At 47.3% G+C, this 14,731-nt stretch overlaps 1 protein-coding gene across 5 annotated transcripts in view; it reads right to left on the bottom strand.

Annotated features, from left to right (window-relative positions):
• Asap1 (ArfGAP with SH3 domain, ankyrin repeat and PH domain 1) overlaps nt 1-14,731 on the bottom strand; it is a 279,840-nt gene that overhangs the window by 228,709 nt on the left and 36,400 nt on the right. For all 5 annotated transcript variants that reach the window (XM_059247916.1, XM_059247917.1, XM_059247920.1 and 2 more), the window contains exon 2: nt 10,798-10,924. In XM_059247916.1, coding sequence (XP_059103899.1) covers nt 10,798-10,924 — 127 coding nt within the window. The remainder of the gene's footprint in view (nt 1-10,797; nt 10,925-14,731) is intronic.

Genomic DNA, 14,731 nt, shown 5'->3' with positions numbered 1-14,731 from the left:
CCAGGGAGCATCATAGAAGAGGGAGTGGAGTGACTGTAAGGGCCAGAGGACCAGGGTCTCTTATAAGAAAGTGTGTCTCCTACGTGACGGGGAAGCTACAGCCATGAAACCCCAACAACATGGCTGCCTAAACAAGACCCGAAGGATGACAACACTAGCTGCCAAGCCTAAGGGGACCGGGGGGTGGGGGGGGGAACCTCAGGGGGTCCCACTCTGAGAGGAAGAGCTATAGACAATTAATGGCTACTGAGAGAGGGAGTATCAGTCTTCTTCAGGGATGAGGCCCCTAACTGATTATCTAAACCCAAGTGGTCGGCCCTAAACACACAGAGATGGAACCAACACTAAATGGACTTAACTGGTTACATTTATACTTATGTCTACACAGAGCAGTACTATTAAAAAATGCAAATAAGAAAAAGGTAAAGACAAATATAAACATGAGGAAAAACATCACTGCACTTCATCAGCACATCGCGAACACGGCTGTTCTAAAAATCAGAAGGAAAACCACTTCTGTGACTATCCAGTGGTTGTCATTTATTGCCCTATCCGGAAAATTAAAGCAATAACAACAAACAAGTTGAACCTAAATAGCTCGATTGAGGAACAGCTCGTTTTCTCTTGGCTCTATTTCAGATGGCTAACACATGCATAGCACTTCTTTAAGGTGAGTCTGAGGTGGGAAGGGCACGAACTAGCTGAATCATCTAAGCCTAGTTCAGTCATCTGTAAAACAGAGCCCGGGAGCTGCTCAAAGTATGAAAGCTAGTAGAGGATGTCTGTAGAGCACCCAACACAATGCCCGCTGCAGACTAGATGCTTAATTATAGTGGTCACTGAATCTGATTTTGTTCCACTGCTTACATACAAAATGCAGAAGCCTTGGGGCAGTGACAGTGTTATTTGACTTGGTACTGTTCCATGCTCTCTGGGAGGCAATGCGCTTACTTGCTTCGCTGTGAAAAATATTACTATTATTAAAGTAGGAGCAGCTGCTGGTCCAGCAGTGAGCAGCTCTTTTGATTTGCACTTTGTGGAAATAAGGAATATCTAATTTTATGTAAACGCTACTAATATGAATAAACATCACAAGAAAAAGGAAATAAGATTTACAAAAAAATAAATGATTAATGAAATATAAAAGAAGGCCCCCCTCCAACTAATTCCTTAAAAAAGAGCGAGAGAGACTTATTTTTTCAAGTGTAACTGGGTAGTGAAAAGGCCATTCCATGGAAGCAAAGCTTTAGCCCTTGTAAACTCTTCTCAGACTCGGTTACTTCACGCCGGGAAGACGACCAATCAAGCCAAAGAGAACCTAGCTGCCCTGCCTAGTCTTCCATCCACCCTGGGTACTTACGGAAAGATTACTGAGGGAGCACCACGCCATCACTTTGGATTAGACTGTTGGTCTTTCTGGACTACATCTGCAAAGCTAAAACTGGGCGGCACAGTTCCCTGACCACAGCCCTTCACGGTACCCCAAATGCACACAGGGTAGAAGGGTCAACGAGAGGTAAGACTTGCAGAGGAAGTGTAGAAAAACTAGCATCTTCCAAGCCGCACCAGATACCAGGTGCTTTACCGGCCTTACGTTACCTACTGGTTCTCCCAGCATAAGGCCCCGTTGTCTCCATCCAACTCTTACTTCAATGAAAGCATTAACAGGAGGGAGGAAAGCTGGCTCTCGGGCCCAGCTTTGCTGTGTCAGCTGCTCAGGGTTGTGTTCCTAGCCTCCTCTTGTTCTCTAAGAACCATCATGAAGGGGTTAAGAGGGAAGGCTTAGCCCTACCAATCACAGGCCCATCATCTTGCCCAAAGCTGACCAAACCAGAGGTGATCTGCTGATCCAAGCTGGGCCAATCGGAACTTCTCTATGTGATGTGCTTTTCCCACAGCAGGGTACAAAGATACCAACTGGTGTCAGAAGGGTATGTAGGGCCAGTTGTTAACGTAGCCGCCAGTAATCTAGAAGTGATCTGTACCTTCACTGCCTGTCATTCTTCCTCTCTTGTTCCATAAAATGTTCTAGGAGTCTTCCCAATAGATCCAAATGCTGTTTAACTAGTTCTAGCTGCATTTTGCTTTGCTTTATATACGTATGTACGGGAGGTAGGGGAGAGTAGAGATATGTCATTTACAAAAAGGACCATATGCACCTTTGTTTTCTGGGCCCCAGCATCCTCATCTACAAAAAGACTAGACGATCTCTACTTATTTTTCTAGTTCTGCTGAACTCACTCTGTAACAACAGAATTACTGCCATAGTTATTACAGCCCACTGAATGCTGGGTATGTTCACTATGGTCATCCCGGTCCTAGCCCCTGGGGCATAATGTTACAGAATACAAGGTTATCTCTGCTGTGTTAATAACAGAGTTGGGAAGAGCTTATATTTTCTTCACATCTGGCAGGGGAAGGAATAGCGTCCATTAACTTAGCCAACTCCTTGCTCTCTGCAATAGTTGGCACCAAATTCCAGCTGTTTTGTGGGCCTTACCTCACTGAGCCATAAGGTTCTGATCCTGTTTTCCTAGCTTCTGGGTGGCTAAATCGGGTACTGTCTTATCAAAAGGACACATATTCCAGTTCTTTGGGGAAAATTATACCGTAGCCTCAGCATTAAAATTCAGTTCTTATGTAACTGACCGCAAACAGCACCACGGCACAGGGCTGCTCAAATAACGCTTGGGCCTAGGAAGAGTCCACCGCGAACTCACAGGTTTAGTTCAAACAAGCAGGGTCAAGTGGCTTGTACGTTGGACCACTCCTACCTCAGACACCATTAAAATCCACTCTACTGAAACCAAGAAGAGAGGGCAGCACAATCTATGTCTCGACTAAACAGAACGGTCCTGTTCACTTTAAAGCTCCTGCCACCAAACCAAAATAGAATTCCCTGTGGTCTCGGTGCGTCAAGCTATAATCAGCAAAGCACGCTGCATTCCAGGTAGGGCCAAGGCATACACACATGCTGCCCTCACAATGGGCAAAATCAAATACCTGCATTCATTATTTAACAAAACGGCTCATTACCCCAAGCCCCAACAAAAATCCAAAGAGCAGTGTTGCCCAGAATTTGATGCATCAATGGAAGGAACCCTTTGGATCTGTGGAAGTAAACAATAAATTAGCAGGGACTGGAGAAAGCATGGACCCAGAGGCTGCACAGGGAGCCCATCAAGCTAGTCTGAGTCGGAAAGCAACACTGGGCCCTGGTTCCCTCAGTTAAGGACTAAGTACACAGCTACAGTGAGCTAGCAGCTTATTTCAGCTCAAACTGGCTATGACCATTGTGGGCCATAAACGGTCCGAATCTCTGGTGCTACCCCGGCCCTGCTCTTGGTCCAATCTATGCTTCCACAATCCAGGTCCTTGAGGCACACAGAGTCAGCACTGCCACCTGACCTCCCCATCACCTCCTTTTCCAAAACCCATCTACCAACTGTCCTCTCGACTACATGCCAACTGCACTCATAGTAAACAGCAACAGTGTGGGGATACGAGCCATCCCTTTTCAGTGACCACCGTGCCAGGCAGTACTCAGCCCTGCACATACACTGCCTCACACTTTTCCATAAGGAAATAGAGACAGAGACAGCTTCGGTAACGCGCCCAGCAAACACACCCTGGAAATCACAGGGCTGAAGTGAACCTGGCAGGAGCTTCACCCTCATCAAACCATGCGTCATTCCTGGTCCACTGGTGGAGCTTCTGTCCATGTACTTACCTACTAAGGAATGCTCTGACCTCTCCCTGGCCGCCTGCCCTATGGGACAAGTACTTCCTGTAAGACTTCGATATTCACTGGCCACCTTTACCAGGTCATGAAATCACTTGATGAGTGCCTCACAGGCATGATCTCCTTGGCTATTCAAAAGGACGCCATTTATCAAATGAGGAAACAGAGGCTGAGGCTTCATCTCCAGCCCCATCAGTTACTCATGGTTAAATGACCCATGTAAGAATGGATGTGCCAAGAAATCCTCAAATGACTAGGTGACGTACATGGAAACCACCACCCCAGGTGTCACAGAGCCCCACACGAGGCACTTTGCAGATGTCTGGACAGTCTGAACATCTGACACAACTGGTTTTGTTGGAAGCATCTTAGCACAGAAATCAGATGCCACGGCTTCACATAACATGTTTTTAGAGATCAGCACTTAACCCAGCCGACCGGTATGTGCAAAATGAGCTTCCCAATTTCAGGCTTATTTTTCAGTCTTTCGAGAAGCTCGATCCAGAGAGTAGTGCTGGAGAAGACTCCCCAAACCAAAGTACAAAGAGCCCTACGTAAGGAGTCAAAAGCCCTGACCCCTCCCTAAGTCCCTTCTCGTCTTTAGACCTCAGTCTCCACACTGAAAGCAACAGTGTTGACAAAACCCGTGCGGGTCCTGGTAACTCAGGTTTACTCCACAGGGATGCAAAGCCCCAAGTTTCTTCGGGTAAACAGTAATGTTAGCAAGGTTAACACTTCGCTTCTCCACTTTTAGGCAGTTCTAACTAGCAATCCAGGTTTGCAGTATCAGTGGAAGATTATCAGCACCATACTACCAGCCTGATCAGTTAAGACTCCAAATCAAATGCACAATGGCATGAGAGTTACACTAGCTGAGGTGTCCACCAATCTTTCTGTGATATTGCAACTGGTTATTAGACACTCACCACCGCTTTCACGGACCTCCTGGAGACAGAACCTCCACACTGACAACCCCAGACTGGGTAGTACTCAAGGTCCCTGTAACTCAACTACATTCAGTGATTCCTTAGCAACAAGTATCCTGAAAAAAGGGAGGCTATGGATGGCCAGGCAGCTCAAGGGCAGACAGGCTCTAAGAAGCCTGCTGCAGCCACCGGATTTCTTCAGCCACATCTGTGGAGGTTCACAGGCAAAAGGCTGGTCAACAGTTCCAGAATACAGACAGCAGGGTGGAGCTGGAAGCCACATGGCCTTTTCATGGCTGACCAGTCTAACGGAGGCCTGTTGGCAGTGCCATGTTTGACCGTAACAAGCATTTAGAGAGGCCTAAGCAGAATTAAGCAATTGGCTTGCTTTTTCTTCCCTCTCTAAATTTGATTTAAAAATCGTGACATATATAAAAAATAAACCCGATTTTAAACTCAGATATTCTGGATTCAAAGTCCAAGTCTGTTACTTTCCCTACCAGGAGATCTTAGACATTTAACTTTTGACCTTGTATGCACATATGAAAAAATAATGCTAAGAATATCGTCTAATTGACCTTTTTTATGCAAAGATGAAAACAATTTCTTTTTTAAAATACCAAAGATGTATATGAGGGCACATGGCATTAGTGTGGAATATAAAATTGACAGGTTCACACCTCGCTCTAAGGAGCATGGGTTCTGGCACACGAGGGAAGGTGCTTTCCCCATTTCTGTAAACAAATAGTCATTGACCTTTGCTAGGTTCTGAGAAAACACCCTAATCACTCCCAGACTGAATCAGAGGCTTGGCCTCCAGAGCTCAGACTTCTACAAAGAACACTGGTATCACTGGGAGAATTGTCTTTTGTTGGTTTATCTTTAAGAGGTCAGGTACAGACCCAAATAGTTTCTCTACTTTAGGCAAAAGGGCCCACAGGGACTTTATCTAAACCTCCCAGAGATGGGCTTTGTTGATGTTGTGTTGTCTAAAACTACATAGTCTTTGAAGGTTACTAACTAGCTCTTGAATACATCAAGGCCTGGCTTTAGAATTCCTAGGTATGAGAGTTCACAGATTAGCACTAGAGACCTTAACCTCACTTATCAAAGACTAGATCTCCAGTCATCAACATGAAAGACAACACCCAATAGCATGCCCCAAACTACAAAGAGAAGAGGAACACTTACAGGCATGCAAGAGTACTCTACAGTTGATAATAAGTCCCAAGTTCATTTCTGACTAGCTGTGACCCAAACACACACACACACACACACACACACACACACACACACACACAGAGAGAGAGAGAGAGAGAGAGAGAGAGAGAGAGAGAGAGAGAGAGAGAGTTTTCTCTTAAAATAGGACTACTGACAATAACAGAGCAAGCATTAAATAATAATATGTATATATGGGGGTGGGAGGGATAGAGAAATGGCTCAGTTGTTAAAAGCACTTGCTGCTCTTGCAAAGGCCCTGGGTTTGGTTCCCAGCATCCACATGGTGGCTCATAACACTCTGTAACTTTAGTTACAGGGGATCAGAAGCCCTCTTCAGGCTTCTTCAGGCAAAAGGCACATACACGGGTAACATTATATACACATACAGGCAAACACCAATACACATAAAATCTTTATTTAAAAAAAAAAAAAGTATCTAGAGTGCTAGCACACAGTGGGAACACCAATAGCTGACAACTGTTTTGGTGTTACTACCAAAGAGACCTTTGGCAACCTTTAATCAAATGACTCTAAGCCTTCAAAACACTCTGAATTAAGACAAGTCTCTAAGCCAGAATCATACCTGACACCCAGCTCCCTTAGAAAGGCTTTTAGAGGGCACCTTGTAGACACAATTACTCATCTCTGAATCCCCAAGCCCAGCAGTCGAATGCACTCAACAGTGTGTGTACTGACTGGATGGCAGACTGCAGTATATAGCTTGGATGCTGTGATGAATGTTCAATATTAATTCTCCCGTCTATGAACTTAATCTTTCTGTCCTATTGAGAGTTATGGGCTTTTTTTAAAAAAAATTTTCTTCAACATCATCAGCTACCATAAACAATCCAAGTAATAGCCACAGTACCACACCAGGGCTTGGCAATATGACTGTCACAGAGATACTCCTCAAAGATGTGTGGAGCAGATGCTGCTCATAGGTCACTTACATAAGTTCTCACATTTCAATCCGAAACCCACATCCACATCTTTGAAGAGATATTATATTTAAATATCACTGTTAAGAATTCCCTGGAGCATGGGCATGAAGAAAAGCTAAACTGCTAAGGAGGTTCCACGCGTCTTCATGAGATCAAAACTGCAAGGCACAATAAGTGAGAAGCTTTGTTTACGCCCTACAAAGTCAATGAAATGTGACTTTGCAGACATTTAGAATGTGTATTTTATGTGGTAACTGTAATGAATTCCCTAACTCCTTTATTTACTAATGAAATCTTGGAGATAAATCACCTCTTTGGGCCTCAATTCTCTTCTCAGTAAAGTGGAGATAAGAGCAGCCTTATCTCCCTTCATTGAGTTCTAGGTGTAGACTCTACCTCGAGGATGCATGTAGCTCTACATTGCCGACTACAGGTACCATGCATCCCGTGTGCCTACAACTGGCCTTATATGGATGGAGTGGCAGCTAAAGACACTGACAAAGTGTATCTCCTCCATCAGCACCAAACTAAAATGCTGGCCTTCTATCAAGTAACCACGCAGACCCCTCAATGACTATGATGCACTCTCCCTCTTATCCAAGGCCCTAAGTATTGGTCACTCCAAGTCTTCCAAGGGAGAAACGCATCCCAACGTCTTGGTCCCTGTTCCTAAAATGCCTGCCTGCTCCTTTCTCAAGAAAACAATGTCTTCTAGCCACTTCCTCACAACTTCCAAAGGGTCACAAGTAGAAGAGCACACACTAGTACGCTCTGGTTCCTGAATAAGCAAGGCATTGGCTTTGTGCTTAGAAAACACTTACACGCCAGGATGAAACCTTAGCAGAATTCCAGATGATCCATTCCTGCCTCTCAAAGACAGCCACTTGTGTCCCTGCCAAAGCGTGACTCTCCAAACCATGTGTGTCCTTTAACACTAACAGGGAAGCCTTGAAGTAAGCTCTTAGCCTCTTCTCCTGTACATCTAATTCATTTCCTAAAGTACATGTCCCAAGGGGGTTCACACAGACACAGCACCATCTGCACAACATGGCACACTGTTTGGCAAGGACATACACAAGAAGGGGAAAGTGGAGATTAATTCGGGGTTCCAAGCTTGGCGCGCCAACAGGATTTTAGCTGAGCCCCATGTGTGTTAATTAGTAATAGAAACAACAGACAAAGTCACAAATAAACAGGAAATTCATAACTACCAGAACTAAGAAAAGACTTGTTTTCAAACAGAACTCCAAGCTATCCAAATTACTCTCTATTCTGAAATTTCCACATGGGGGGGAGGGGAGGGGCAAAAATCCTATATCTAAGAATAGCCACAAAATAACACAAGCCAAATTCTTGTAAACTTCAAATCTCTCACTTGTGAAGTATAAGCAAATGAAATTTCCTGGTATGTTCACGAATTTTTCCTTTTATTTTGGGGGGCAGTAATTTTGGTTTCCTTTTCATAATCTTTTGTTTTTTGAGACAGAATCTTCCTATGTATTCTTGGCTGGGAACTCACAATCCTCTCCTCAGTCTCTAAGTGCTAGCGTACTGCCATGTCCAGAGCAGGTCCTCTGCCCCAGCATCTTTTAAAACAAGGTCTAACTGTGCAGCCCTCGCTGGTCTGGAACTCATTAGATAGACCAGGCTAGCATCAGGCTTGGGGAGAATCCTCCTGCCCCTACTGCCCAACTGCTAGGATTGCAGGTATGTCCCACCATACCCAGCCTCCTATTTCTGAAGAAGCAAGTTGTGATCTACTCAAGATGTCCTTAATAATGTACCTTCTCCATATAGGTAAGCTTGGAAAGAAAAATTAAAATTCAACTGTTTGATAGCCCAACAACAAGAAACTAAACATATACTTTATATGTTTACATATACACACAGAATATGATTCAAGAGTTAGAAGATACACATTGAAGAAAATGATTCCTTAACCAATATTGTACTCAACTTTAGAAAAATGTCAAAATTTTGTTACCAATTACTGTACAGTTGATACAAATGCAACATTTACTGCTATGTTTTAGAGACAAGAGTATATCAAGAGCTTTCTAAACTGGCTCCAATTCTTTCTCAAGTTCAAAATTCTATTCTACCTAATTTTGTAACACACACACACACACACACACACACACACACACACACAAGGAGAGGGAGGGAGAGGGAGAAAGAGAACAAACAACAAAACCTTTCTTACTGCATTTGCATCTAAATGTAGCACAAATACCCCCCCAAACAGCACCCCAGCACCCTTATCATCTGCTGTACAAACAGAATACAGTAACACTATCTGAGTGTGCAGAAAGTTACAGTAACCCACAGCTCTATTAGCAGACACTGAAGTTATCTGGAAGGAAAACAACCCCACAGTTTAATCAATGTTAAACCCTTTGGAGGCATACCCAACTAGAAACGGCAAAAGATGACCACACACACACTCCTGGATGAGCATGCTCGTACAATTACACGAAGGACAGACTCCTCGAATGCCTAGCAACTCTATTGAATCCCTGATACTAACCACGAGGCGACTGACAGTTCACAAGAGGAGTGGGGCACACTACCCCTGGCTTTCATATACAACTAGTTAGGTGATACATCTCCATCCATTTCAACATCCACTTCCACCACTCAACAACGACTCCAGAGAAAATTCTAGAAACAACCCTAACTGGAATAAAACAGGCTAGTTTACTGTACCTGCCAGGCAGGCATGATGGGACCCCGAGGTAACAAAAGTCTCCAGCCTCCTCACGTTGGCATCCCTTAGGCATCCAATACCAGCTCTTCATACATTAGACAACATGAGTGCCAAAGCCAGTGCCACACTAAAACCCATGATTCCCTATATTACTGAGGGCTGGCCCTGCTGGCCTTAACTAAAAAAGAGCTCCTTGAACCTCAAATAAACCAAGCATATAATCCCCGCGGGGAAAACCCTCTTCCTGTCTACACTGTCATTTTCAGCCAGGGTAGGCCTGGCTGGTTAGGATGGGAGTGATGTTTTGTGGCACTGAGAAATTGTGCTGAGTTTCTGGGAAACTGCCTTATTTTTTCACTGAGATTATACAGGCTTATTTATGTAGCTGTAAACCTGGGATTACAGGTTTCTCCTCACCCACCCCACTCTATCATCATAATATTCATGGAAAAATTTAAAAGAAATGGCTTTGCCCTTGTCTCTCTGCCCATGGACATCCATCGACAGGGTTCTGCTGGAGGGTCCAGATAGTGGAGTTGTTCTTCCTGCAGCGTCTAGTTCCATCTACCAGTGTGATCACCCCTGCAGACTGCACTGGCTTCAGCCCTCTCTTCACAACCTTAGGAGTGTCCTGCGGATCTGGTGCAGCAGCCCTGAGCCCTAGAAAACCAGAGCCACTGGAGCAAGGGGAGAGAGGTGGAGACCTGTTTGTACAGCTCTCCTTTCCACCTGGGCTTTTGCTCACTTTAGGCACAAGGGACTAGGAGACACAGGCCCAGGGGTGGCAACAGTCTCAAATCGGAGTTCCCTTTTAATCCTTTGGGTTTTTCCACCAGCCCTTATCTCTACAGCTAAGCCTGCTTGGTCCCGCTGGGCTGCGGAGAAGTGCATTCACGGCCCATCTCCAAGTCTCTGGCTGGTGACCTTGGCCACGCAGCCTCGCCTTTCTGCCCTCGGTGGCCTGACGCCATGCACTTCACGGGTTAGGAAAGGGTCACAACGATGTGGAAGCGCCGAGCAGACTGCCTGGCACCCAGACAGGGTGCAGACAGAGAGAGGATCTCTCTTCTACTCGGGCGTCCGGAGCTCGCTCAGTTTTTTTCCCCCACTTTAGTCTCCAGCCTTTCAAGCCTGCAGGACCCCGGGAAGGGCTGCCAACTGGGGACAGCGGGGGCCGGGGGCTCTCGGAGGGGGTGTGGCTCCCCCAGTCGCCGGGCTCCCCAGGGCCCCAGCCCACCCAGCTGCCAGGCCGCCGCCTACCTCCTCCAGCAGCGTGACGGTGTTCCTGCAGTTGTGCAGCCGCGTGGTGAAGCTGGACGTGGTGGGCGAGTTGTAGTCCTCGGTGGTCTCGGCGATGAACTCGGACACGGAGATCTGGTCCGGCATCCTGCCGCGGGAGGGACGAGACACAAGCGGGGGCGGGCGTGAGTCACGGCGCAAGCTCCCGGGGCCGCCGGGCGGCTCATGAACGCCACGCGCGCAGCCCGACCCTCCGCGGCGCCCGGCCTGGCGCGCGAGGAGCGGAGCGGAGAGGAGAGACGAGCGGAGCGAGCGGCGCGGCGCCCTTCAAACTGCGAGCGGCGCGCGCGGGCGGGCGGGCGGCCGGGGACGCGCCTCCCCCCGCCCAGCGCACGCAGGGAGGGGTAGGGGGGAGACGGGGCGGGGCGGAGCGGGACGGGGCGGGGCAGACGGCTCCGCGCAGCTGACCGGCGGCGAGGCCTGGCGGACTGCACGCTCGCTCCCGCGGCGCGGCGGGCGGCGCGCCCGCGCCGGTCACGGGGACAAACACGGAAGTGCTCTGCGCACGCGCTGCGTCCGCCCCTCCCCTCTTCCCACCCACCCCACCCACCCCCACCCACCCCACCCGGCCTGTGCGCGGCCCCCACCTCGCTGCTACACGCGCTGGTGCCCGTGCCCGTGGGGCTCCGGAACCGCGCCCCCCCTCCCCCGACACACACACACACACACACACAGCCGCCCCCGGACCGGTTTCTTCCCGAGCTCGTTACGCGAGCGTTTTTTGCAAGAAGAGGACCGAAAAAAAAAAAAAAAAAAAGTTGTATGTGTTCTTTTTTTAAGTACCGAGTGGGTGCAGGAAGCGAGGCCCGGAAAGCTGCCTCCTCCTGCACCGGCCGAGGCCGGAGGACGGGGCTAAGTCCCGCTGCCCTCTGAACGCCAAAGGCTGTACCTTGTGCAGAGAGGAGACAGGAAGGATTGATTGTTTTAAAATACTTTAAACTTGTCCATGTGCAATTTTTTTTTTCCTTAACCCAGAGGAACGGCGAGGATCAGGAGATGCAAAAGTATTTCTCAGGTGCAAATGCTCTTTACTGTTCAGCAGAAATTCAATTTCTTATGAGAAAAGTACCAGTTCAGCCCTCGCGGATGTCTACTGTTGTTAGTCCAAAATACCTATCTAACTTCTCACCATTGACTGGATGAAGCTGATTTGAAAAAAACAGTAACAACAAAAACCACTTAGGCCTTGAGAAGTGTTTCAGGATTGGCCTACAGGAGCCTTTGAAAGCTTACTGCTGATCTTGATGCAAGCTTTCTTTGGAAGGCAGGCACTGTGGCCCACCCAGGCCTGCCCACTTAACCATCCTATATGGCTAGGGGTTGTGTTCTCTGGCCCTTCTGCCCACAGCTCAGGGGACCCATGGTGAGGACTTGTCTTGTGTGGAGACTGGCAGAGGGAGGAAGATTTCATATTAAAAGGAAATGGTCCACCTCGTCAACTGCCAACAGATTCTGGGATGAGGGAAGTCAGTAGGGTAACATTCCTGCTGTCCTGGAACTTGTCCTCCTCCGCCAGAGGGTCAGACAATTGACAAATAGGCAATCTAGTGGAGTAGGTAGCTATAAGTATGAAAATGACAGGGTCATACATAAAGCCTGCTCAAAGTGAGCAGAAAAGAATGAGAGTGAGCCACACAATATCCTGTCGCCTAGGGATCTTGGACCCCCAGTTGCCTCACACGAAGGTGAAAGGACACTCACTCACTTAGGAGGCTGAGTGAAGGCTCATGGGTGCACAGGAAAGACTTGCTTCCTGCATAGGAAACAACAACAACAACAAAAACACGGTTTAAATTGTGTGCTGTTGTTTACCTCCCTGACTTGGATCTGCCCTGTGCCTCAACTGAGGTTCTTAGCAGTGCTCTCCAACGCAGGCAAGTGTTTCAGCCTGCTAAAGGAAGGGCTTTCTAAGGAAACGTGAACAAATAAATGCTTCCCTGGCAAAGGGAAGTGTGAGAAATTCATCTTTTAGAGTCATTCCTGAAAAAAAAAAATTGTAAATAAAGAAAAATAAACAAGAGTACTTTCTTCCCTTAGTACTTTAAAAGTTTGGTTTGGGACACCTGGAGGGTGAAGCTCTTAGAGGACAAATGGGCAGGACAAGACTGGCAGCTGAAGAGATTCAGTGACCCTTGAGGGTCACCACCAGACGAACTCACGTGCCATGGGTGCAAAGAGTAGCTTTTGAAGTATGAGCCACCGGGAAGGAAACCCTACCGCCTTTTCCACAGCATCTGGAAAATTCTGTAAGTTGGAACAAATATGACCCTTACTAGCTTGGACTAACTAAGCTCCCTGAGCCCAGGCTCCCCCAGAGAGCACTGAGAGAAAACTAGTGATCAGGAGCACTCCCCTCTCAAAGGACTTGTCTTCTCCTGGGCTGTACGTGAATCTGGGCTTTGATATTTGCAAATATTGTCTCCCTCCCTCTCTTCTTCTGAGTTGTCACCTAGGACCTGTCATTTCTCCTGGGCTGGCAGCACTCCTCTATATCTGGCAAACAGGAAATATAAACTGTTGTTCGGAGCCTAGAATTGGTGGATAAGTGTGTCCGTTCCCAGAGGCCTTGGATTCCACAGCTTCCTCTCCTCATACAGATACTGTCACCTTGGGTTGGAGTGTCATGGCTTAAAATAAGAGGGGGAGGGGGTGTCAAAATGACCACACAGAGCCCTCTCAGCTGGAGCTGATGTGTGCCTACACCAGGTTCTGCAGGTGAAAGAAAGATTACTACAGCAAGTTAAGCTCGGCAGTGGTAAGCAGCCAGGGATTTCTTTCTCGCCTGAATTCACCAGAGAGCCCAAACTGCTGCCATCAATTGCTGTTTCAGTTTCCTCCGAAGATTATGTTATGTATCTGCTCCTCCCCTGCCTCCTCCAGCCAAGAAAGGAATATATGAACAATGAGATATTGTGCTCTGGTAAGTATATCCCTCCGTACACCAATCTGCAATTAGAATTTCAAAGCTTCCCACCTCAACCCACCATTTCGGGGGTTCATGGACCATAATCCTCTTGAAATTTGAAACCGTGCCCTAGTGCAAGCCATCTGTACCTCCCATTTTCTCAAATACCCTGAGCACCGTTCCTGGATAGCTGACATAGGCAAAACTGAAAGGCTGGGTTTCCTTACAGGGAGATACCCAGAAATGTACACTATCCTCTCCAAAACCAGAAAAAAAAAAAAAACACATGCACATAGACTTGGGCTTCTGTGCACTTGGCTTTATATAAAGCAGGCATCACGTATGTTGTCATCATTATAACCCCCCTCAAAGACTGTTCTTACCCCCGGGTCTCTCATTCTGCTAAGCCCTGCTCACATTGTGCTCTAACAAATAAAGCTGGCCTGGAGATCAGAGTGCTGAGCTAGTCACTAGTGAACCATAGAGGCCAGGCCGTGTTGGCACACACTTTTAATCCCAGCACTTGGGAGGAGGAAGCAGGAAGATCAGGGGTTCCAGGTCACCTTGGGCTACATGATACAGTTAAAAAGAGAAACAGAGCCAGGCTCATGCCTTTAACCCCAGCACTTGGGAGGCACATGCCTTTAATCCCATCACTAGGGAGGTGGAGACAGGAAGTGCTATGACTGGGTGGAGAGAGGAGCTTGCCCCTTTTTTTGGTCTGAGGATTCCTAGAGGTAAGAAGTCTCTACAGTGGCTGGCTCCTTTACTTCTCTGACCTTTCAGCATTTACCTGATATCAGACTCAGGGCGGGGGAGAGGGGTAAGGATATTATTATGACGAATTAGAATTTGCGATATAATCGCAAGATAGGGAAATGGAGGTGGGTTGTCAAGGGTGCTCTTGAAGTCTGAAAACCCATTGCTACTCTGAGCTACAGTGTTATTAGCCCGTCACAACACTCATCAAATCCCTCATGGAGCCAGCAA

The sequence above is a fragment of the Peromyscus eremicus genome, chromosome 20 (assembly GCF_949786415.1).
Source record: "Peromyscus eremicus chromosome 20, PerEre_H2_v1, whole genome shotgun sequence".
Lineage (NCBI taxonomy): Eukaryota > Metazoa > Chordata > Mammalia > Rodentia > Cricetidae > Peromyscus > Peromyscus eremicus.
This window is presented reverse-complemented; position numbering and strand designations above follow the sequence as displayed.